The sequence below is a fragment of the Mustelus asterias genome, chromosome 16 (assembly GCF_964213995.1).
Source record: "Mustelus asterias chromosome 16, sMusAst1.hap1.1, whole genome shotgun sequence".
In the NCBI taxonomy this organism is placed as follows: Eukaryota; Metazoa; Chordata; class Chondrichthyes; order Carcharhiniformes; family Triakidae; genus Mustelus; species Mustelus asterias.
Window position 1 is genome coordinate 49,542,857 of NC_135816.1, and position 27,066 is coordinate 49,569,922.

Here is a 27,066-nt window from a genome sequence, read left to right on the forward strand (position 1 = left end):
TTGACTATTATGATTCCCATGCAGTTAGATCACAGTCTCAGGCAAGTTTCAACTGCCATGCCTTTGACAATATCTTTATTAGATTGGAAAAAAATGATGCCCTAAAGAAAAAATATTTTCCTTTAATTCTTCAAACCACTGGAATTATCCAACATCTTCATAGGACCTCGTCATCATTTTCAATCAGTGAAGCATCATATTTGACTTCATGTGACTTGTTCTGGCACGGCATATTAAATTTAAACATTAACATTCAAGAAACAAAATATTTAAAAGCAAGAATACCTTTACATAGTTAAAAGTATTTCCAACAAATGTTTCCCAAATGATTTTGGCTTAAATAAACTCAAAACTAAAACCCCTTGTGATGGCAGCAGTCCTCAGATTTTTAATCTATAAAAAGAATTCCAGTATTACTGTACAATACCCTGCTGCTTTAAGGGAAATCATACACAGGCTTCTCTTGAGGGTGACAGCAGCTGGTGTTCACAGGTCTGGCTTCAGCACACACTGTCAAGATCTCACATTCACCCCAAAACAGTTTTCAGTTCCTCTTGAAATATGGTTTTTCCTTTAGACCTTCCGCTCTATTGTTTCCACAGTCACTTATAGAATATAGAACAGTACAGCACAGAACAGGCCCTTCGGCCCACGATGTTGTGCCGAGCTTTATCTGAAACCAGAAGTTCCTCTTCCCAGAATTTATCAACCTTTTACTTTATGGCTACAGTATTTATGAAAATAAACTTACTACTTTGCCTCACCCATTTACAATCTCCCAATCGTATACGTTCCCTTTCAAATACAAGTTGATTTTAAATCACTTCCCTTATCTACCTAAAATAATGCGTATTCAGAGTGCCCCTAGGAATCTGCTCATTTCCACTTGCATTCACACCGACTCCCTCTTGATATTTTGGCCCTTGTAGTCTGTCTTCAATTTAACTGGATCAGTCATATCCAAACTTACATACAAGCCCGTTTACAGTTCATGTCAACAATTTTAAAGAGAGAGAAGTCTCATTTTTCCTCACTTGGAATTAAATGAATTGCGAATTTGGTTTACAAGTTAACAAGTGAATACATTTTCTATGGTAAAAATCTTCTTAAAAGTAGTTTAAATGTAAATGCTATGAGAGTGGCGTGTAACAACAGTGCTCCATCTCCTGTATTTCATATTCCAAACAAGTTGTAGTGCTCTGGGCTAATTTAAATTGAATGGTTTCCCAAATATACCCCCAAAACACTTAATAAAATGTTCTGAATTTGATTAACTTGAACAGATTCAAAAATAACCAATCTTTCTGCTCACCTGGTTCATTACTGTATTTTAGTGAAGCAAATGTGCCATCTTTACCTGGTCCAAACACTATTCCAGACCCAAAGCAAGGTGGTTAAGTTTAAAGTGTTCTGAAATGGCCTAGCAAGCCACTCAGTTGTATCAAACTCACTACAGAAAAGTTCAATAAAATAACGTAGATCGCCTGACAGTGACTTATGTACTGATCACAAAGACATAGCTTTCCCAGTTGGCCCTGCAAAGATCGCCTCACTAATATCGAGGGACTTGCACCAGATTTGGGAAAGCTGTTCCACAGGCTTCAGCCAATGTCCCAGCTCTTCCACCACCATCCCCAATTACATCCTGTCCCACCTATTGGACACATCTACCAGTGGTATACAATCAGGGCGGCGTATGCCAGAGTTCTCAACATTGTCAGATCTCAAAGCTTGTGGTATTAGGGTAAGCAAACCTCCAACTCTCTTGCAACTGATGAATTCGTACTGCTCAAATGTGGAGTATCACTTGTTTAAAAAAAGCACCAAGGTAGTAAGGACACAGGTTATACTCTGGGTAGGGGATTTCAACGTCCATCACCAAGATTGGTGAGCACCAGTTAGCATCATTATTGACCAAGCTGATCAAGTCCTGAAGGACACATCTGCCAGACACGAGGCAAGATTGATCACGGCACAGTTCTTCTGGAGTTGCCTCTTCACATTGAGACCACCACCCAGTGTGCTGTGTGGCACTACCATTGTGCTAGAACAGATCCAAATTGAAATCACATGAGGTACTATGGACCATCAGTAGTAACACTATATTCCACCATTATCTGTAACCTTACAGCATATTCCTCAATCCATTATCAGTGTATAGGCCAGGTTCAACACTGGGTATAATTAAAAGATGAAATGGCAAACCTGTGAATCCACAAAGGACTGCTTCAACATTAGCAGCTGGAGCAACATTTTTCACAGGATGAGTCATTGGCTAGAGCAGCATTTATTGCTTTGAGATGATGGTGAGCCACCTTCTTGAACTGCTGCAGTCCATGTGATGTAGGTACACTGTTAGGAAGGGAATTCCAGGATTGTAGTCCAGCAGTGAAGGAATGGTGATACAGTTCTAAGTCAGACTGGGGTGTGGCATTCAGGGTAGCTTGCAGGTAGTGAGGTCATCGTGCATCTTGTTGCCCTTGACTTTCCTGGTGGTAGGTCACAGGTTTAGAAGGTGCTGTTGAAGGAGCCTGGGAAAGTTGTTGCAGTGCATCTTGTAGATTGCACACACATTGCTGCTACTGTGCATCAAAGGCAAAAGGACTGAATGTTGAAAGTGGTGAATGGGGTGTTAATCAAATGGGCTGCTTTGTCCTGGATGGTATCAAGATTCTTGGGTGTTGTTGGAGCTGCACTCATCCAGGCAGGGGAGAGTATTTCATCACACTTCTGACTTTTGCCTTGAAGATGGTGGACAGGTTTGGGAAGTGAGTTACTCACCACAGAATTCTGCATGGGCCTTCTCTTGTAGCCATAGTATTTGCATGTCTGCTTCTGTTTATGGCCAATTGTAACCCCCAGGATGTTGATAGTGATGATTTAATGATGCCATTGAACGTCATGGCGAGATGGTTCGATTTTCTCTTGTTGGAGATGGTCGTTGCCTGGCACTTGTGGCACAAATGTTGCTTGCCACTATCAGTCCAAGCCTGAATAGTGTCCAGGAATTGCAGCATATGGACATGGACTGCTTCAGTACTGGAGGAGTTGTCATGGTTAAACACCATGCAATCATTCGCAAACTTCCCTACTTCTCACCTGATGGAGGGAAGGTCATCCACAAAGTAGCTGTAGACAGTTTGGCCCAAGTTATTACCCCGAGGAACTGCTGCAATGATATGCTGGGATTGAAATGATCAACTAATTGCCATTACCATCTTCCTTTGTGCTCGGCATGACTCCAGCCAGTGTAGTCTCAGTGTAGAAAAACAAGGATGCAGTTACACGGGAATGCCACCTGCAAGCTCTCTGCAAACCACACACAACCTTCACTGTTCCTTCAGTCATTGGGTCAAAATGCTGAAACTTACCCAATATTGGGGGGTATACCTATGAGAGACTGCAGCAGTTCAACAATGCAACTCATCACATCCCTCTTGATAGTAATTTAAGGATGAGTAAAAAATGTTGGCCATGTCAGTGATATCTGCATGCCATGAAAAAAATAATGAAAATACAAGTCACACTTTGAAACAGGTTTATTTCTTCCCTTAACTGTGCAGATGAACAATTTGCATCATTTCAGTCAAGCTTGAATCAAGACCCTGAAAGCGTCTAGTCTCTCTTTAATCATTTTTGTTTCAGATAGAAGAGAACAAGGTTTTCCAACAGTAATTTTGAAATTCAAAACAACTCCTGGAAGGTATAATTGATTCCTGAAAATTAGAAATGTCCTAATTTAGCCATTTAACACCACGTAATTGACTCAAGTACAGCTCTGCAGTTGCACAGAAACTGTGGCTCTATGCACATTTTAAATGCAATTATAAGATTAGAGATCAAAAAGCAAAAATCCAATAAAGTTAAATGGAATTCCAAAGCACTCTGAACGTCACAAGTTAGTACTTACACAACCCATTCAATACAAATATGGTCTACTTGCAACACAAGGCTACTCTGACAGTTGCGGCAGAAGACTTTTGGCTCCAAGATATCCGATATGGTTAACAAAATGTTTAGATCTTTGCAGTTAGTTATTTCTAATACAATTATAGCAAAAAGCTACTGATTACATACTGAATAAAGAGCTATTTAACACTTGTGTCCTTTCACTCCTCCCTTCCTTCTCAATTGTCCTTAATTTTTGTTGCATACATTATTGTGCATCAATTGTGAATCAGTTGGTAGCCACTTGCCTCTGAATCACAAAGTTCTGGGATCAAGTTGGAAGTCCAGGTTTGAGCATAAAAATCAAGGCTGACACTCGGGTGCAGGTGGAATTGCACCATCAGAGGTATTGTTTTTCAGACGAGACACTAGACCAGGGTCCCATCAGCCTGTCTGCGTGGCACTGTTTTGAACAGCAGCAGGGGAGTTCTCCCTGGGGTCCTGGCCAATATGTATTCCTCGATAAATATCACAAAAATTGTTACCTTGTCATTCATTACATTGTGGTTTGAGTTTGCTGAGCACAAATTAGTTGTTGTCCTTCCTACATTATAACAGTGACCCAATTCAAAAAGTATTTCATTTCTGTTAAGTGCTTCGAGACATCCAGTGGTCATAAAAGGCACTATATAAATGCAAAAGTTTTTTTAAAAAACTACATGAATTATGCTTACACATTTTCAGTTAGCAAACATGTGACATCCAATGTTTAAAGTTGCATAAGAACTTGAAAGACACTTTGGATAAGGTATATATTAATATGCACAAACACATGCAGCTCTTATGACTAAGTAATCGTCAAAAAACTTCACAAAAGCAGTTAAATAAAAATGTTTTCTCTGCTGCAGAACCATATTGTAATAAACGTTACAAAAATGTCTTCATTTAAATGTCTTGCATTTAATTTTGCTCAAGTCGCTGTGGAGAGAAGTGCGCCAGTTAAGCATTACATTTCTGCCATTTGTTAGCTTTGTAATTCCAACGTCGGCATCTCCACATCATTTGTTAGCTACCCATTGTTTTTCCCTGTTTTGCAAAGATACACAAATTTATCCAGTTTATCCAAATTGACAATATCAACTGAATCCCACAAGGAGATGTGCATACCAAGGTTCTGCAACTGACATCAAATTGTAAACTGAACATTCTGTTCTGCATCACGAATATACTTTAAAAATCAAAATCTGGCTGCAAGAATGAAATATGTCAGTAAGTAATTTTAGGTCATAATTTGTCAAGGATGCACACTTTGCTCTCTCCATTTTTGGGAGGACCATTTGGAATGTAGCAAAGCACTAGAACCACCTTAAATCTACCCTTTTTTCTGGAAAAAGAACGAATCAGAACCCCTCAGCTTTCTTGCCTGCTTTTCCAGTGGGAAATTTTGTGCAGGAGAAACCTTAAAAGTGCTGGATCAGATACATTGTTAAATGACTGCCAGATGGATATCTAGGCTGAAAAGCAGTTATGTTTTGCCACTTTTCCATTGGTTTTATATTCCAGATCATGGAAGAAATTGAGTCTTCCATCCTACCACCCCCTCAACCCAATTAAATAGAGGTGTCAAGTCTAGATTTCTTGGTCCATTTACATCATTAATTCTTTATTAGAGAACCGATGAGTTGCATTCAGAATTTAAAAATCCCAGAACTGTGTAACAGAAAATTAATCTATATCAACAAGAACTGGTCATTGTAATGTGCTCCCTTGTGTATTTTTAAACTTGTGGTCTTCCTCCTCTGCCCTTCCAAGGGCTGCCTCCAAGTATCACTGCTCTAATTTATCTTGCCCATTAAGGCAGATGCCTCTGATTGCCTGAACATGTAATCAATTCCTGTCACTTTCGGCATGATTGATGGGGAAATTACAAACCACCTCCACTCTGACTACGAAAAGGGGCTTCATTACATAGACCCATATGTGTAGACCACTAAACCCAGGGAAGCAACTCACTACAATTTGGATCAGGACAACAGTTTTGGTCTGTCTCACTTTAGTAATGGAAGACTCCCAGAATTGTGGTCCTCAGTGAAAAAAGTAAACAAGAGTTCAACAAAATCATTAGATACAGTGGCTATTTTCCTCAATGTAGGATTTCAGATGCGCAATTTCTCACTTTGGATAGCAGTTTAACACTACTGGTACTTTGGTGCCAAAAGTTAAGGGCAAAAGGTTTGGTCAATTAATGTTTCACACATCAGCGGTTTGCTTGCTCCAAAGCCTACTCCCAGTAGTTACTGAGAGCCATAAGTCATGAATTCTCGGTGTTCAGATTGCTTTTCCCTTAACCTACAAAACAGATTCCAACCTGTATCTTACATAATTCAAGTCACAAAAGCATTTAACAGATTCAAACTGGTCTCTTTGATGTGAAAAAAATCCAGACAGCTTCCAAAGAATTTGCATTAAAAGGTAATAGTTGAAGACAAATTCAGTCTTGCCAGCTGCAAAATGAAAAATAATTTAGCTCTCAATATCAAAATGGTTTAATAAATTGTGGGTTAATTTTTAAAATGAGTCACTTGGCATTTCAAGATGTGTTAACTCCACAAATAAAAAACCCACGAGGAAAAATGGCCTGCAGTTGTATCAAAGCCATTATATGATAAAAATTTGAAAGGAAACTGAACGAGCATACTTCAACAATGGGGCACCTGATGCAGTAAATATTGACACTCATGAAATACCTTTTAATTTTGGGAAACAATGTCAACTACTAACAATTGAATAAAGCATCAGTATACAGATAAGAATAACATTCAAGTCAATGACTAGAGAAAAGTATGCAGAAATGCAACATACAATTTGAGAGACCATGCAAGGTATGCTTGATGCGAGGTGGAAAGTAGTCTGATGACCTTAAAGGCGCTATGGAATTATGATGTAGATCCTTAAGATGTCAAGCCAATTAGAGAACCTTTGCCCTTCATAAACTTCTACTTATAATTTAAAGAATATCTATCCAAATATATATTACACCTCACCTGAAAGATCAGATGCATTCTTAAACATTTCTTTCAATTATATCAATTTTTTTGTTTTTACACAAAATTATCAGGTAAATATTTATCATGCAGAAAACCTAAGAAAGCACAATCCAAGAATTTACATTTTACAATGTAATGCCTTCAGCAACAATAATTTTAATTATCACAAGCAACTCAGCAATTACGTAGTTAATACCGCAAAACTGTTGGAATGACAGATAAAGGCTTCCGTTACTACAAATTCCTTGAATTACAGGACTGAATATAACCAAATATTCTGCTTCTTTAACAAACCCAACAGGCATCTTGAAGATAGTTTTGTGTAACTTCTGGATTACTAAAACTTGTGAACAATGTTTCTAATTTGCTGGACAGCTACTTCCTATAGTCCAATTTCATTTCAGTATGGATCAGTATTTCTCATCCTGGGACCATTTCCAGTCAATTACAGATGTATTCATAAAAATATTGCAACCTGTCAGCATAATTTCCAAACAAAAGTGGTCACCAAGTGGTCATTTTTCACAGCAGTAATAAACCAGATACTTCAATAACACCAGCACAAGATCAACAAGCACACTTAGGAAAACAATGCAAATGTCATCTTGAATCAGACTTTTGTGTAGTCAGGTGATCCTTCAAACATTCACCCGGTGCACGTTGCCAGCAACAAGCAACTGGATTTTGCCCTTGGCTTCAAGTTAATACTCACTGGCCCACCAACAATTTGCACAGGTTTGCATCTGATTAATTCAAAATGTGTATTTTATTTCAGACTTTCAAATAGATGCAACAGAAGTAATACAGCTGTACACTTCAAAAATTGAAAGCTGATTGGCAAACACATTACTCTCACTTAGATGTCACAATATCCCAGTATATACAGATATTTGATATACAAAACCCATAATTGCACACTCATTCTGAAAAACAAATGATAAAAATTAACTAGAGTAGATGAAAAAGAAATGATTAAACAGCAGCTCAGTCTCAACAGGGACAAGATAAATTGCTATTTGGCAGTATTACTATTTGATATTCAGTATCTTTGACAATTCAGTGCATTGTCAAAGAAGAAATCACCACCTCTATTTAGCTATCACTGTGCACATGACTCAAGGTTATTTTTAAAAATTCTTCAATTAGCAATTGCCAGTTTTCCCTCAATGCTTACGCATTGCGCCTTCGAATTTTTGTTGCAGAAATGAAGGTGTAAGAGAAGAAAAGAGATGCAAGGAGCAACACACCTACATTAAAATGTACCTTAGCAAACACAAGATTACCTTAGCAAACATAAGATTTACCATTATTTCCATACTTTACAATGACAAACTAATGGATCCAACAGTTTGCATCAGTATTCAGTATGTCAAATACCTCCTGATCTCAAGAGCCAACCTGCAATCAAACTCAAGATATACATTTCATTGTAGCCAAATCTCAAAAGTTAAGAGGTATGTTTTAAATAAGTCACTAGACTCCAGCTTGAACTGAATTTGAAAATTTGTCAGGATCGAAAATAAACAGAACTCCAGAATGTGAATGCGCATCCAGAACAATTTGAATATACAAATTAAAATAGTCCAGTTCAAAAGGCCAATAAGTTGCAAATTGCTTAATGAAGGAAAGGCTCAGGGTAGTACTTTCCCATTAACAGTACCCTTCCTATTTAAGTAGGAAACATCCATCAAGTTTCTTTAACATTTCAATAGATGCACAAATTTGGTCAGCAGAGACCATTGAGAAAGACAACCCTACCCTGATAAGCCATGCTAGTCATGTCATCAAGCAGTAACATGCTGGGGTTACAACCTACAAAACATAGGAGATGCTGTTTCAAACTAGATGGAACTACATTGTGCTGATTCTGGAGGCTGTTATGAAGTCAAATTATCAAGCAGTTACATTTAGGGTTAATAACATAAGACTGCACTGAAGCAGGGCAGCAGGAATAAAGTATACTCAAAGATCTCCATGCTACCAATAACTAAATTCAGAAAGAATATTTTTTACTTGTGCTTTCAAAGGACAGAGCAAATAAACATACTCCATCTTTCCTTCCAAAATCTGTTCCAAAGATTTAATGAGCGAGAGGAGGGGAGGTATACCACGTAATAAATCAAAAAAAATTCAAATTAATTTGATCATATGCATAAAATTTTGTTAGAAATATGAATATTACATCTGACAGTACTTGCATGATGAATTGGCAAAAACTAAGACTGGTCAGGTGGTTCCGACAAGTAATTTTTAATTTATTCTTACATGCTAAAAAGAAATAAATTACACTGTTAAAGTACTTCCAGCAATAAAAGGTTTCAGCTGGGCCAGAATCACAGCCAGCAACAGTTGCCATTTCTGCACTGTACATCTTGACTGCAAAACATCAGTTAATTTTCATTCATTTTACAAGATCAAAAGAAAAGTAAAAAAAACCTCCAACACGCTTTTAAATTTCAAAGAAACTCCAAAGTTCAGCCATTGAATATACAATGGTATTTGCTTAGTAGCTGCAGAGGCTCCATCTTGGATACATATTCTTTCTATAACCAATCAATTCACTGCAGCAACAAAGCTAACGCTGCCCCCAAAAAATTACAAAATAACCACCGTATTAAAAAAGGAGAAAGGTACATCCGTCTACAAATCTAAAGCTATCTGTGAAGAAATGCAACATTTTTAAATGAACTGGCATTTGAAAGTTTGATTTTTTTCTTAAAAAAGTGAAAGTTGAGGGGAGTTGCATTGCAAACAGGGAAATTCAGCACAGCAATATAAAATAACCCTATTCTTTTACAAGAACTGTGTTTTCTTATTCAATTAACATGTAAACAAAAAGCTGACGTCCAAAAACACCGTAAATCTCAGGTCAGAGTAGATGTATACAGTGATTACAATGCTATCTAAGCAATTTACATACAAGGTCAGTCTTAAGTTGTTAGCTAAGCTTGCGATGACTAAGCTTTTCTTTTAACCAAGTACAATATACTTAATGCAGAGTTCTAGATTTATCTAGTAGTCACTACTTTTGTCATTTCTTCACATTAGATGCCACTCTAGCAAAAGACAGCAGGCAGAGTCCTTCCAACAGAAAACATGGATTCTTTGGTTGCTATCAGTTTACTACTGGTTGCAGGTGCTTTAATAGAGAAATCCCAGCCTTAAGATATTTACCATTTTCCATCAGACAACAGGAAATTTGGAACACAATACAAGGGAAAGATAAGTAATGCAGTGCACTTTTCAAGTACAAGTTTGGGCCGAAATTCAGAGACTGCTTTCGAAACAGCTTCCATGTGCAACTTAAGAAACATCCTTTAACTTCCAAGCAGTGTGGAAACAAGAAAAAAATTGGCAAATGCACAATGTTAATTTTCTCTCCATGTGTCAACCACTTTCTTACATCCCATTTATTGAATAAAGAAAACTGAACACCAGCAAGTCTGCTTCAGTTGCTCTATTTCGAAAGATGAAAATGCGCTTTTCCAGGAATTAGTTTGATTAAAGGCTGCTACAGTTGCAGGTACAGTTTTTATATGCTCTTCCCAGAGTCTGCTGTATCCAGTAGATTCAGTTAATTCATCAGTTAAATGGTTGTCCACTGAACGCCATGTACATGTGAAACAAAAATCAGAAGGGGAGTGACAAAAGGCAACCTGCTCTCACATGCTGCTTTGCTCCTTCGTTTCAACCTCGAGATCAGAAACCTGTAGAAAATAGAGGATGAAGTTATTTAATGAGATGCATATTTCATTTGCTGCACCCTTTAACTGCAGGTACATTTCAGCAAAAATATTTCTATACATTAACTATAGTTCAGTATATATGAGAAAATTCAGCGACATTACTTCCCACCACATTCATACAAAGTATACCAGTTCTCATTCATTAAGACCATAAGACATAGGAGCAGAAGTAGGCCACTTGGCCCATCGAGACTGCTCCGCGATTCAATCATGGCGGCACGGTAGCACAGTGGTTAGCACTGCTGCTTCACAGCTCCAGGGACCTGGGTTCGATTCCCGGCTTGGGTCACTGTCTGTGTGGAGTTTGCACATTCTCCTCGTGTCTGCGTGGGTTTCCTCCGGGTGCTCCGGTTTCCTCCCACAGTCCAAAGATGTGCGGGTTAGGTTGATTGGCCATGCTAAAATTGCCCCTTAGTGTCCTGGGATGCGTAGGTTAGAGGGATTAGTGGGTAAATATCTAGGGATAGGGCTTGGGTGGGATTGTGGTCAGTGCAGACTCGATGGGCCGAATGGCCTCTTTCTGCACTGTAGGGTTTCTAAGATTTCTTCTAAGAATAGCTGATATTTTTCTCATTCCCCATTCTCCTGCCATTGTTCCCATTAGGGAACAAACAAGTAAAGACTAATGGTCAAGGGAGTGCAAGCGTTAGAAAGAGGAACAAACACCTAAAATGATGTCAGAGGGAGGGCACAAGAATTTGAGTAGCCAGAGAATATTTTTCTGCTAGATAAGAGACAAGAAAGTTTACTTCTGGTAAGATTACATGTGACAGCATTATTTATTAGCATCTTTAATGTAACAAAACATTTCAAGGGGCTTCACAGGTACATTTAAAAAGAAAAAATGACAATAAGTCACACAAGGGGACATTAGGTAACCAAAAGCTTGATCAAAGTGGTAGGCTTTAAAAGTGCCTTAATAGGAAGAAAGTGAGGTAGAGGGACAAAAGTGTAGAAAGGATATTTCAGAGTTTGAGGCCAAGGCAACTGAAGGTGAGGCCACCAGTTTTGGGTCAAAAAGAGTGTTTTCAGTCAAACACATATGGCAAGCTACCTCAGTTGTGACAAATGCACATCTGGTAACTCCAGAACAGTGTCCTAGACATCCAAATACAGCTACAAGAATTGTCCTCTTTTTTTTTAGGTCAAACCAAACCAAGTAAACAAACTCAGATTAAATCAGGACAAAGTAAAAGGGGCAGCTCCCCAAAAAGGAGGGGTGCAAGCTAGAGAGGCCTGAACTGCAGTTTTCAGGGATTTAACAGCTGCAATATTGCAGCGCATCCACAAGGTTATGAACACGTGAATGATATGTTTCAGGAGATGGTCACCTGCAGCTTAGGAGAGAGCAGGCAGAGAGGAAATGGGCGTTTCAACAAAGGAGAATAGGGAGGCATTTCTACAGTTGCAGGAATAACTCTAGAATGCAATGTTACATCCTTAGGGTGTCAGGGTCATGATGTTACTAAGTGGCTGCAGAACATTCTAGTGAGTGGGGAAGCGGGTGTGGAGAGGGTGAATGGACAGAAGTCAAGGCTCCAACCAGCACCAATGACACGGGAATAAAGGGCAAGGACTTTCAGATAGATTTTGGGGAGCAAAGTAGCCAAGATTACCTCCACTGATGTACACATTATGGCATGGAGCCCAGTGAATAAGGCAGATGAGTTGAGAGCACAGATAGATACGAAGTAAATGATACTGAAACATGCTTAAAGGGCAGGACTGGTAGCTCAACAATCTTGTTTACAGGATTTGTAGACAAGGTAGAGCAGAGGATGATTGCAATGTTTTTTTTAAAGGAGAAATCATAGCTGTGAGGTAAATCAAATAAGAGACCAATCACTGCTGTGTGTTCTACAGGCCCCTAATCAAGGGGAGAAAGAACAAATATGTTGGCAAGTTCTGGAGAAATACAAAAACAACGTGGCAATAATTAATTGGGATAGAATTAATGTAAAATGAATGGTGGCCACAGAAGTCTTGAAATGCATTCAGCTGTTTTTTTTTTAAACTGGAGTATGTACAATAGAAGGGACAAATATGGAATTAGATTTAAGAAATTAAGCTGAGCAGATGGTAAGGGTATCAGTGGGAGAGCAGTTTGATGGTAGTGATCATACTTCAAGTTAAATTTAGCTTGGCATGGAAGAGGACAAAGATAGACCAGGAATTAAAGTCTTACATTGGGGAAAAGGCCAAATTTACAATGCTGAGGTGTGATTTAGGAACGGTAAAGGGAAACAAGAGTTCAAAGATAATTCAGTTAAAGGAAGAGATGGAGAATTCAGAATAAATATGTCCTCAAAGAAAAAGAGCAAATCCAAAAGGGCCAAAAAATGAGTTTTTACATCAGGCACTGAAAGCCTAGAAAGCCTGAAGGAGTAAAGATAGTGTAGGGTTGAAATAAAAATAAAAATTAGGAGAGCAAAGAAAGAGAGGGAATGAAAATACATTGGCAAGTTAAGTCAAGGAAAACCAAAAAATGTTTTATAAATGCATAAGAGGATAACCAAAGGAAAAGTAGGGACTATTAGAGGCCAAGAGTGAACTTTGTGGAGGCAGAGGACGTGGGCATAATTCTCAAGATACATTTTGTGTTTGTTTTCACAAGAAGGATGATGCAGAATTAAAGTGGTAGAAATACTTGATAAAATAAACATAGTGAAAGAGGAATATTCAAAGACATCTTACAATAAGTAAATTGCCAGGCCCAGATGGAATATATCCCAGCTATTATGGGAAGGAAGGAAATCATAGAATCTCAGAATCTACAGTGCAGGAGGCAGCCATTTGGCCCATCGAGCCTGCATGGACAACAATCCCACCCAGGTCCTATCTCCGTAATCCCACATACTTACCCTCCCAATCCCCCGACACTAAGGGGCAATTTAACATGGCCAATCAATCTAACCAGCACATCTTTGGACTGTGGGAGGAAACTGGAGCACCTGGTGGAAACCCACACAGACACGGGGAGAACCCACACAGAGTCACCTGAGGCCAGAATTGAACCTGGGTCTCTCGCGCTGTGAAGCAGGAGTACTAACCACTGCCACCAAATGGGAGGTGTTCTATCATTTTCCAATCATCTCAGAGTTGCGCAGTGTCAGAGGCTTGGAAAATACCCAACATTGGGAGAAAGAGACAGACCAAATAATTACAGGCAGCCAGCCATATTTCAGTGGCAGGCAATGTTTTGGAAAAATTGAGGGACAGCATTAATCATAAACGCATGATTAATCAATGTCCATCAGCATGGACTTGTTACAGGAAGGCTGTGTTATGAGGAGTTAACGAGGGTCACTGAGTCACACACGATGTGGACTACATAGATTTTAGCAACCGTTTTGACAAGGCCTCACAGGTACTGGTAAGAAAAGTAGAAACTCAAGGTATCTAAGGAAAAGTGGCAAGTAGGATCCAAATGTGACTTAAATGGGGAGAGTGAAGAATCCATGGGTGTTCATGACTGGAAGGCCAATGACAGTGAGATTGTGCAGGGTGCAGTATTATGTCTGTTTCTTTGCACGTTGCATACCAATCATTTATCCAATAGAAAACTATGCACTATCCACAATTATCCATAGTCTTACCTGAGCAAACTGGTAACCCTGCACTTGATTGTTGCCCCCTTTGACTTTAGCTCCCAACCCACACTACCCAAATTTTCCAAATGTTGTGGTGAACTGGGGATATCTATAATTTGCAGAAGGGAAATCCACTGTGTCTTTATAGTGAAGTGGTTTCTTAGCTATCCTTGTGGCTATAAAGAATTTGTAAAATGAGGAAAAAACAATCTTCAAATCTTTTATCATGCAAATAAAAATAGCCTTGAAGCAATGTTTCCTTGAAAATTTTGTGATATCTGGGTTTAGATATTTACGGTCCAGTTCTAGATTTGTGTCATGATGTGAAGATGTCAGCCTTGAACTAAGGTGGGCACAGTATGAAGTCTCACAACACCAGGTTAAAAGTCCAACAGGTTTATTTGGTAGCATGAGCTTTTCGGAGCACTGCCCCTTCATCAGGAGAGTGTCCTGTGATTCGTGTCCTGTGTAGCCACCTGAAGCTGGAATATTCCTGGCTCATCTGCTTGGGGGAGGGGGGGGTGCATTTCTGCACAAAGGCACTCCTTCATGCCAATACTAAATTAAGTGTTGAGAGTATATTGCCAAAAAGAGTGCAGGTCACCAGGTACACTGGCTTGCACAACCACAACAACATCGTTGGGGTCTTATATAGCCAATCCTTCAAGGCTAAGTGAGCTAAAAATCCAGTCTTCAAGTTTATTAAATGCACTGAGTTCACTGGTTCTTGGTTGATTTTTATTTCCTATCAGTCTTAAAGACTTGATCCAAGTAACAACAACACTTGGTAGGAAATGATTTGCAACATACAAGCGTGCATCTCATTGGAGAAAAGTAGGATTTTTTTCAAGCCCAGTCGTAATTTCTCAGTTTCAGGTGGGTTTCTTATCTTTGATTTTACTAAGTGCCTGGCTTACTGCCACAGAAGCCAGTTCACATTTTGGAGTTAAAACACTGCAGGAAAGCTAAGAAAACTACCAATTCACCTTTTTTACATTGGTTTGAAATGATTGTTGATATACTTGATCAATAAAAGACAAAATTAAATTTTCTTATGCAAATTATGTATATCCCTAGTTAACTACAAGGCTGTTACTTACAAAGAACAACGTCTTAGCATCATTCTTTCAACAACTCAACAACATCCACTGCCAGTCATTATGTTCCATTAGGATGTCAACATCCATTAACCTGGAATTTTTGAACACACTCCTGTCCTCTTGGGTATAAATCCAGTTAATAAGCAAAGCACTCAAAATGCACTCAGCATTGCAACTTATGGACCACTATGATACTGAATACTGCAGTAACCAAGTTCTAGACAGGAAACCATTTCCAAATATAAAAACAGCATTCCATTCTAAAGTAGATTCAAATGCAATTGTCTCGCTCCAAACAGTTAATATCACCCATTAAAGCAGTGGGCCAATTGGTGTGTTCTTTAGTTTAACAGTGCAACAATGGAAAACACTGTTCAACTGTTGGATTATGGTTAATTCTGTGGTAAAGCTGGAGTAAAGGTTTCCTGCACTCAGTTCATTCACTTTTTTCTGTCTGTTCCATCTTTTTAAAGATGCTATTACTACCTAAATCATTTGTTTGCTATTGCTTCATTACCATCAAGTTGACATGGAAATGTGCGCTTTTCCCACTGAAGAAACGTTTAGATACATCAGGGCAGATACCAAGTCTAAAGTAACAATTTGGAGAGGGGATTTCATACCAGGTGGTGAAGTTTAATTAGCCATTATCCCTCTTCAAACAATAGTGTACGGAATAGTTTAGCTGAATAGATTCGGATTTATTTGCCTGATTTAATACTAAAATTGGCATGTCACCAACTATCTACATTGAAAAATGAAATTGTAAATTTTGAAGCAAAGTCATGTAGCTACTAACCTTTCATGTTGCTCTTGGATTTCTCAGTTTGCTTGCCTGTAGGGGTTTGGGCTTGCTGCCCTTGCCCACTTGAAGAAGCTGCCTGTTGTGCTGCCTTTTGCTTCAACATTGTCCAGTCAAAGGTATAGTCATACTGATGATTTAAGGTTCTAAACAAAAAAGTACATATTAAATACTTTATGATCAAATCTAAAAATATTGAGAATCTTGCCAGCAATTTTCTGGGCCACTGTTTTACTTTTAAATCATGCACAGTTTTTTTTAAAGAGCTAGTCAAAACCCCAGGAACACCGATAGAAAAATATTCAAAATAGTCTGACTTCATGGAAAAGGATGTCACAGTAAAAGGATGGGATATTGGAGATAGAGTTATTTTAAAAAAAGACACACTTAAAAGGCTGGCAAGCACTCCAAGTCGAAAAGCCATCTTGGATGGAATGCATCCTAGGTTACTTAGAGAAGGAATGAGAAAACTGAAGTAGTTCAGGTCACAATCTTCCAACCCTCATTAAATATCAAGAGGTGCCAGAGGACTGCAAATTTTACGCCATGTTCAAAGGGGAGGAGATGAACCCGACAACTAGAGGGAAGTCAGCCTCATGAATGTGGCATGGGAACATTGAGACAAGAACTTGGGATAAAGTTATCACTTGGAAAGGTACAAGTTAATAAACAAACGGTCAGCATAGATTCAAATGTAAATCATAGTGCAAATTACTTTGAATTCTCTGATGAAATAATGGAGGGGGTTTATTTAGATAATGCAGTTGATATTGTGTATATGATAGTCAAAAGATATCTGATGGAGTGCCACATAATAAATTTATTAGAAAGATTGAAGCCCATGGAATTAAAGGGAGAATGGCAAGGTGCACACAAAATTGGCCTGGGTGGGATTGTTGTTGGTGCAGGCTCGATGGGCTGATTGTTCTTTACTAAAGAGGCCAATCATCAACTATTATTTTTACAGACTGGAGCAGAACCACTGTTCTTTTGATGCATTAGCAGCTTGGACATAATTTCCAAATGTGAATGAAATAAAAGTCAAAACTAGTAAGCAGAGGATAGTATTAGACTTTGAGAGGATAAAGAGGCGGAAATACGGCAGTGAAATTAATGCAGAGAATTGTGGTGTGATACAGTTTGGTAGGAATATACTAAATGGTGTAACTGTAAATGGTGTGCAAGAACACAAATCTTTAAAAAAGGTGGGAACACAAGTTGTGGAGGCTGTTTAAAAAAAGAAGGAACTTTAGTTTTATAAACCAAAGTTAGATAGTAATGCTAAACCCAGAAAGCACTGGTTAGGCTCCAGCTGGAGTATTCCAGCTGATTTGTTTAGAAAGGACAAAAAGACCTGAAGGGGTACAGTAAATTTCATGAGATAGTACCAAGGATGAGGAACTTCAGTTATATTGAGATGGAAAAGCTGGGGTTGTTCTTCTTTGAGTCGAGGTTATGAGGCGATTTGACTGATGTTCAGAATAATAATGTAAATAAGGAGAAATGGTTTCCAAGTGACAGAAGAGTTGGTAACCAGAGGGTGCAGATTTAAAATAAATGGCGGAGCCAGAGGCAATGAGGGAAAAAACACAGCCGAGTTATGATCTGAAATGTACTGCTTGAAAAAGTGTGATAAACAGATCAGATAGCCTTCAAATGGAATTGAATAAATAGAATCCCTAGTGTAGAAAGACGCCAATCAGCCCATCGAGCCTGCACCAACAACCCCACCCAGAACCTATCCCTGCAAACACATATTTACAATGCCCCCTGACATTAAGGGTGAATTTAGCATAGCCAATCAACCTAATCCATACCTAGAACCACAGAATCCCTACAGTGCAGAAGGAAGCCATTCGGCAAATCGAGGCTGCACAGACAATTCCACCAAACCTTATCCCTGCCAGCCCACATATTTACCCCACTAATACCTCTAATCTACACATCTTGGGACACTAAGGGGCAATTTAGCATGGCCAATACACCTAACCTGCACATCTTTGGACTGTGGGAGGAAACCAGAGCACCCGGAGGAAACCCATGCAGACACGGTGAGAATGTGTGAATTCCATACGGACAGTGATCCAAGCCAGGAATCGAACCCAGGTCCCTGGAGCTGAGAGGCCGCAATGCTAACCACTGTGCCACACTCTTTGGACTGTGGGAGGAAACCAGAGCCCCCAGAGGAAACCCACACAGACAAGCGGAGGACGTGCAAACTCCATACAGTCACCAAAGGCCCGAGTTGAACAAGGGCCCTTGGTGCTGAAGCGGCAGTGCTAACCACGGTACCGCCTGTGAATATAGTTGAAGGGAACAGATTTTCAGGGCAAAGGTCAAAATGCAGTGGTGTGGAACTAATTGGGACACAAGCCAAATGGCTTCTTTTCCTGCATCATTCTACGATTCTAAGTCCTTTCCAATATGTGGAAGATGAGGTGATATCAATTTACCCAGTTATACATCAAGACAAATTGTAGAGCACATTAGTAGCAAGATACGAAAGCAATCTTTTGGTCAATTCCCAAATCCTCCATTTTATGATATATCCAAAAAGTGCATCGAGGCTTCACAAGTCACCTGAAAAGAATGCGGAAAAGCTGTCGAAGATACATGTAATCTGGTGCTTCTTCAAAACGTAGTCCACGACAGTAGTTCAGGTACATTGCAAACTCAGCAGGGAACCCCTAATATGGAGAGGTGAAAGAGTTAACTTTCTATTCACATGGCACTTTTCTACTTAACAGGAAAGGATCACAATCCGCTTGCTAAAACGTTCGACAAATTTCAATTTTCAACATTATCTTCCTATGCCAGCTCCATCCTATAGTCATTTAACACTGCAAGTTACTTAATGTTGCGATGCAAAGGTTAATCCCCTTTACCTCACTTCGTAATCTGGTAAAGGTGTTTGGGAAAGTGTCAACTGTTCTACATTAACATTTAGAGGTTCATTAATATAAAGACCTGACACTCGCTTTAAGTGAATAATTATCAAGTTATTTTATTTAACCAAACAGGAACTTTAACTAAACTATTAACATATCAATTAAAGGAAGATTTGACAATAATGTTGTTCAAATAAATACAAGGAACTTTCATTTACCAAATCAGGAATAGCAGAATTTTAGTCACTCAAAGACAATATACAACCAGGCTTGATGACTTTCGGAAAAGATTTGGAGTTCTTCTATAGTTGCCCGCTGTCTGATTTGGTACTTTTCACTGGTTAAATGGTGAGTTCTCTTAAGACATATCTGAAGCTGGCAGAGAGTTAACTAACTGTTTCAGTTGATCTAACTGCCCTCAACTGCCTTTAACTGCTTCAGTTGATCTGGCCCTGGCTCGAGAGATGCTCTTCTGAGATGGATGTTGCTCTGGCCTTTAGACTTGCGATGACCTCGCAAGTTTCTTACACGACGATTGGTCTGAGGTTGTCAACAACAGCAAATTCAAATATGATAGGCTATTAAAATGCAAAAGCCTGTTACCAAGGCAACCCTGATGCTTGGTCCTCGAAACAAATGTTGCAACTTTGAGTGTGTGCGCACTCTGCACCCTGGCACTGAACGCCAAACCAGCTTTTAAAGGCACCATGCAATGTTTTCTTTCCCTCTAGCATTTTTACAATTCTTTACAAACATTCTTTACAAACTCAATTTCACAGCACTTAGAAAGTACAAGCTTGGAAGATCTGTTAACATATGCAATATAAGACTTCAATCCCTCATTTCCAGGATCACCACTGTCCAAAATGCCAGTTGATCTCAATTCAAACATTCAGTTGGAAGATTTAAAAAGGCAGTCAAGTATAATCAACATTTTAAAAGGACAATATTAATACCAGATTCAACAAACTTAGAAACAAAACATACCTTACACAAAACCTCAACTGGTGTAGACATCTTCTTCTCACTAATCTTCTCATATTTTTGCTTCTTTGTGGCTGCCTGTGGAATAAACATTTTAGAATGGCTCGAAGTGTACAAAGGAGTTGAACAAAGTTAAGAAATCAAGCATTAAACATTTTATAAACCAAGTAGAGAAGTACCTGTTGATTAGTTCTGAAGGTCAATCAATCATGCAACACTAATATCAAGTGCAATATTTACTTTGTTAAAAAAATCCAAATTTATATGCCGAACAAGTCAGGGTCTGCCCATTAATATTAATCATTTGGGCTTAGTCAGTTTGCATATATTTAAGCTTTTGTTGCATTCTTATTGTTTAACCATCTAGGAAAGACCCGAAAGACAGCGCAAGTAAAAAAAAACTACAGTCAAAGTTGATGATAGAAATATAAATACTTCTAACCCCCACGTGAAAATGGATGAGCTGCATTTTCAGAACATTTTAGTGAAGGAAGACTGGGGCAAAGCAAATATTTCAAGATGGCAACTGGCTCACCTAGGACCCTGTGGGTGCCAAGTCGCAAATCTACACAGAAGTCAAAGGAAAATAAACAAGGGCAGAAAGTGGTTGTCTGGATGGTGTCAATTACTTCGTTAGATGAGCAATGACGACTTCAAAATATATGAACGGTGTAGTGGCAGTGGCACATAAAACCATTATTACCTGGTTCAAATTATGTCCAGAATATTACTGCATGCAGTTACAATAGTTGTAATATGTGATAAAAAAAGCTTACACCAAAGATTCATAATTATGATAATATAAAAAAGTAAGCACCATTTGCAGAAATTTTATGCCATATACTTGAAAGCAACGCTTCCAATTTCTCTCATGGAATATATCAGCTATTGCAACTACTTAGACCGGTATCTTCAATTAAATACTTTAAAAAGTAGATGTGTTTTTGCAAAATGTTAGTATCTTTAATTTATTTAGCAGTAACATTGCCTTTTTTTAAAGGAAGAACTGCATGATTTGATTGGTTTAGTCAAAACCTTCCGAACCAAATGTTTACATAGGCTTTCTTTAAATAAATGCTGGAAATATGCTTATACAAATGTAGTCTATATTGAAATACTTGCAAACCACAACTTTACCTTCCCTTAAACCTATTGATATCGGAAAAACCAAGCAACTTCTTTTGCATTTAAATTGTAAACAGCAATTTGTCCTAGAGCAAGATGTATTTACCTGTGCTTAAACAAGACGAGATGCTTTTGGTATTCACCAAATGCACATGGTATTCCAATCCCATATTATATGGAAGTGCATAGAAAGGCAGGGCAACTGAACTGGAAATTGTTTGAGGGGTGTGGGGGAGGGGAAATGATGTGAAAGTAGGATAATGTGGCTTAGTGGATCATGGTTGAGGTTGAAAGAAATGAAATCTAGTGAGGGACAAATTGTAGGCCTAGTGGTCACACCTGCACCTGGTCCATATTCCATTATGATTCCAAAGATGCTGGTGACTTGTTCATTACTCGATGATCAGTAAATACTAAATACGCGACAATTGATAAGCACCTTCTTACAGACTTGATCTGCTGCAAGTGTCAAGGACCTCTTGTCTTAGAGGCAGTAAGCCAAATGCAACGGATTCTGAAAGAAATGTTTCCACCTTTGACTGCACAAGAACAAACAAACCGTACTACAATTGTACAGATTTTGATGAGGCTATACCTAGAGCACTGTGCATGGGTTTGGTTCCATATTCCAAGAAAGTTATACTTGCCTTAGAGGCTTCCTAGCAAAGGATCACTAGATTGGTTCCTGGGATTGTCCTATGGTGAGAAGTTGAACAGACTGTGCTATGTTCTCTGGCAGCATGAAAAATGAGAGCAGATCTCATCAAAACATTGAAGATACCAGGGAGCTTGGAATGGCAGGCACTAAGGGGGCTGCTCCAGTCATTGGTGTTCCTGAGCATGGGGCCATAGCAGTACATCATTTAGGGAGAGATATTTATTCATTCAAAGCACCGTAAATCTTTGCAATTCTCTGTCCAGAGGTTTGTGGGTTCTCCATTATTGAGTATAGCTAAGGCCAAGAGATATTTTTGGTCTCAGGGAATCAAGGGGGATAGAAAGGAGACAGGAATATTGAGTGAAGATCAGCCATAAACCTACTGAATAGCAGCAGGCTCACAGGGACATGGTCCACTCCTGTTACTAATTCTTATGTTAATTTCTTCAGCGGACTGATTTGAAAATGCTGCAATGCAAGTCTCTTCTGGATTTACCTTTAGTCCTTGCCAAGGAAGACTCGTTCTGTTGAAGTACATCAGTACATATCCTAGAGATTCCATATCATCACGACGACTGGTGGAAAAAAGTTAAACGCCTTAGGAAGTTGCAAAACAAGAGGCTAGTAATTAACTGTTTCACTTTGAAAATACTTGATTTTGCTCTCAATAACATCCACATTAAATGCAGTACCATATAGCAAGCTCCATTCTTTTGCACTCAAGAGCTGCCTTAATGATTCAGAGGCATGCAATCCATCTTGGATTCTGACCCAGATACCCAAGCCAAGGAGAAGTTATCAGCTGGCATTTCACAACCCACATCGCAGGAGCAACGTCCGGGCCAAAGAGGAAACACAAAAGTCGTAAATGAACAGTATCTTTGAACTTTGGAAGGGTTTACAGACATTTAGTCGACCCGATTACAAAAAAGAGCATCTGTGCTCCTTTCCATTCTAATTAAGCAACAGCTAGCTTGTGCCAATCTACTGACAAGTCTCACTTGATTATCCCATTGCTTTTTCAACTCCTAATAAGGTCTAATATCAGTTCATTTTTTTGACCCTTTATTTTTGTGACTTGTTAGCTTTTCCAACATCAATTTCATCTTTACCTCAAGTAATACCCACTTTGGCATTATAAAATCACACTATTTTCAAGTTGAAAAATAACTGCTATAGTCAATTATTGCTCAAGTCAGCAGACACATTGACCACACTCTGATCCTGCGGTAATCTTAAAGATAAATCTCCACTGTTTTCAATGAACCATGAAACACCACCCTCATGCAACCCACCATCTCTCAGTTTTGGCTAGGAAAGCAATGAAACCAAGAACAATAATTGTGTCCTATATACCAATTTTATCTGTTCCCTGCATTTTAACCAAAGGACAAAATGAAAAGAATTGTCAAATAAAAATGATACAAATTTAAAGATGTCATTCACTAATTCCAATCATTTTAAAACTAGATTTAAAAAAGTGACCCCCAATACTAACATGGACTATAACATCTGTACCAACCCAGTGCACGCAATGCACTTTTCAGATGATATGCAGAACATCCTGTGCTGCCTCGACTACTTGAGACAGTTTAGATGCAGTGCAATTGGGTATTTTATTCTTAAAATTAAATCAATTCGGCATAAACAAATACAGCTAAAAATCAAACATCTCCATAGAATACTTTATTACATTCTTCAACTGACAAGCCTACATACAGCCTGAAGTTAGTAAGCCATTTACAAAAAGAATTTCTGAGGTTTATGCAACCAAGGAATCTTTGTTGATATGTTGGGTATAGTTAAAATATAAAAAAGAGCCTGCATCTCTACCTTCAGTCAAAAAAACAACCTTCACATCTCTCAATGAATCTTAAATGTCTTTACCAGATTGTTGGGATAAATTGACTATAATCTATTCCATCGGCAAACCCCAATAAGAGGAAGAATGCAATTAAAAAGTAGTTTGCTTTTTTCCCAAACCCCATACCCAAACAAAATGAAAATTAAATGCCAATGCTAATCAGTAACTGGTTATGCCTCCACATACTATTACACTCTTTGGTTTAAAAGGAATGAAATAACATCCACTAAACTGTGATTTTAATCTGCAAAGGAATAAGTTCTGCCAAAATTGTTCAAGGGATTTTTAAAAAAATGTTTGAGCACACAAAGAAACGTTGCAATTAGTCAATATACCAAAAATCAGATGCCAGACTGATGTAGCTACAACATGTGTATGCTAAATGGTGGAAGCAACATGTAATGGTTAGAGCTAAACAATCCCATAACCAATGGATCAGATCACGTCTCTGCAGTCCTGTCACAATCAAGAATGGTGGCTGACACTAAAGCAGACTGTGTTTACATGAATATCCCATCCACAATGATGGTGGAGCCAAGCACAGCAGTACAAAAGACAAGGTGGTAACATTTGGAATGATTTTCGGCTGAAACTGCTGAGTGTATGACCCATTTTAGTTCACAGCACTCAATTCACTCCACAGGATAAAGAAATAGCTGACTGCATTAGACACAGGAAGGCTATGGAAGCTAGCAACATGTCAGCTGCAATGAAGATTAATGCTCCAGGATTAGCTCTTCCCTTAAACATGACATTCCAGGTCAGCTGCAGCATTGGGATCTACTTGATCAAGTGGAAAAGTACACGTTGCTCAAAAAAAAGACAAATCCTATCCCACCAATTACTGCTTCAATCTACTCTCATTCAGCAACTGATGGAAGATATTTCTGACAGTGCTATCAAATGGCGCTTAACATTGTACCAGTTCAGCAGCATTTAGGTTCTGCCAAATACACTACTTCAGGCCTCATTACATTGCTGGCTCAAACATGGGAAAACATTGTGAAGGGAGATTGAGTGTCTTAGTCATCAAGATAGCAGTTGGCTGTGTAAAACTAAAATTAATAGAAATCTGGAGGATTCTCTTCAACTGGCTGCAGTCATATCAACAGAGAGCAGGCCAACCATCTCAGGCCTACTGCAGGAGCTCACAGGTGGTGTCCCAGAGTCAACCACCTTCAGTTGCTTCCACAATGATCTTCTCCCCATCATAAAGATTAGTGGGCATCTTTGCTAATAACTGCAGTGTTCAGTTCCACTCAGACTCTTGAGATACTGAAGCTGTGTGCAAATCTGTAGCAAGATCTGGACAACATTCAAGCTTAGGCTGTGCCACACGAGTGCCAGGCAAAGACCATCTCTCCAAAAAAGAATCTAACAATCTCCCCATGGCATCCTAGGATGACCGGGGCAAGAAACTGAACAGGACCAGCCATACAAATACTGTGGCTACAAAAGGTCAAAGACTGAGAATTCTGTGGAGGCTGATTCACTACTTGACTTGCTAAAGCCTTTCCATAATCCACAAGGGACATTCAGAAATGTAATGGAAATTTTTCCACTTGCCTGGATGAATGCAACTCCAACAACACAATGCATACTAAACAGCATACAACAGACAGAGCTAATCAATCCCACAGTGAATGGATCAGACTGAAGCTCTGAAGTCCTGCCATATCCAGTCCTAAATGGTGAACAATTAACAAAATGGAAGAGACAACACACCAAATAGCCTTACTGATGGGAGAGACCAGCAAATCAGTACAAAACACTGAAGCATTTGCAATAAACTGCAGCCAGAAGTGTCAAGTGGATGATCCATCTTGTTTGCCTCCTGAGATCTTGAGCATCACAGCTGCCAGTTTTTAGCCAATTCCATTCTCTCCAAATTATATCAAGGAATGGCTGAAGGCACTGGATATGCCCAGGTATACTTTGTCCACAAAGGCAGGACAAATCCAACTCCACCAGTCTCTGCCCAAATGCAGCAATCCTGAACACCATTTAGACATGAGCCGATAAGTGGCAAGTAACTTGTGGCCACACAAGTCACAGGCAATGACCATCTCCAACAAGAGAGAATCCAACCATCTCCCCATGACGATCCATGGTAATACCATTAAATCTCAACAATTAAGATCCAGGGGTTCCTGTGGACCAGAAAATAAACTGAACTAACAATATACATAACATGGCCATAAAAGCAGAGGCTGGGAATTTATCAAGTAACTCACTGACTCATTAAAGCCTGTTCACCATCTGCAAAACAAGGGTGGCACAGTGGTCAGCACTGCTGCCTCAGCGCCGGGGACCCAGGTTCAATTCTGATCTTGGGGTTACTGTATGGTGTTTGCACATTATCCATGTCTGTGTGGGTTTCCTCCCACAGTCCAAAGATGGGTAGGTTAGGTGGATTAGCCATGTAAATACACAGGATTATGGAATAGGGTGTGAAGTGGACCTGGGTAAGATGCTCTTCGGAGAGTCGGTGCAGACTTGATGGGCCAAATGGCCTCTCTCTGCACTGTAGGGATTCTATGATTCTATGTCAGGAGCATGATTGACTTTTCACTTGCCTTTGAGTGCAGCTCCTAACAATTCAAGCACCTTGATGCCATGAAGAACAAAGCAGGCAGCTTGAATGGCACTCCCTCTGCCACCATCAAAATCTACTTCTTCCACCATTGACGCACTGTGGCAGCTTTGCTTACTATCTATAAGATACACTGCAGGAACTCACCAAGGCTTATTTGACAGCTTCTTCCAAACTCGCAACCTCTACTACCTAGAAGGAGAAGAGCAGCAGATGCATGGGAACATCAATCACCACCAAGTTCTCCTCCAAGCCTCACACCATCCAGACTAAGAACTATATTGCCATTCCTTCACTATTGCTGGGTCAAAATCCTGAAACTTCCTCCCCAACAGTACAGTGGGAATAATTTACCACTACCATCTAGAGGGCAATTGGAAGGGGGCAATAAATGCTGGCCTAGTCACCCCTTAAAAGAATGAAGTAACAATGCAGAACAAATTATCCTGTGTGATTTGCACTCTATCCATTCAGTCCCTCCATCATCAATGCAGCATGGGTACCGTGTACTGCAACAGTCTTTCCAATTGGAACCTCCATCTTAGAAGTAAAAAGAGCAGGTGGCATGGAAACTCAGCACCACCAAATTCACTCCCAAGTATCAAAGAACAAAGAAAAGTACGTTTGGCCCTCCTGTGCCATTCATGATGCCCAAACTAAAAAAACCTTCTGCCCTTACTCGGTCCGTATCCCTCTATTCCCTCCCTATTCACGTACCCATCCGAATGCTTCTTAAATGTTGCTATTGTGCCTGCTTCCACCATGTCCTCTAGCAGCGCGT

General features: G+C 39.3%; 1 protein-coding gene across 3 annotated transcripts in view; it reads right to left on the reverse strand.

Annotated features, from left to right (window-relative positions):
- Positions 1-7,682: 7,682 nt before the first annotated feature.
- csnk1a1 (casein kinase 1, alpha 1) overlaps positions 7,683-27,066 on the reverse strand; it is a 50,759-nt gene continuing 31,375 nt past the window's right edge. Inside the window, exons 6-10 of one of the 3 annotated variants that reach the window (XM_078231078.1) lie at positions 22,325-22,403; positions 20,049-20,123; positions 18,754-18,860; positions 16,171-16,319; positions 7,683-10,642 (exon numbers count right to left, since the gene is read on the reverse strand). In XM_078231078.1, coding sequence (XP_078087204.1) covers positions 10,635-10,642; positions 16,171-16,319; positions 18,754-18,860; positions 20,049-20,123; positions 22,325-22,403 — 418 coding nt within the window. In that variant the 3' untranslated portion in view covers positions 7,683-10,634. Of the gene's footprint in view, positions 10,643-16,165; positions 16,320-18,753; positions 18,861-20,048; positions 20,124-22,324; positions 22,404-27,066 lie in introns of those variants that run through there. The other 2 variants (XM_078231076.1, XM_078231077.1) reach the window with 2 other exon arrangements.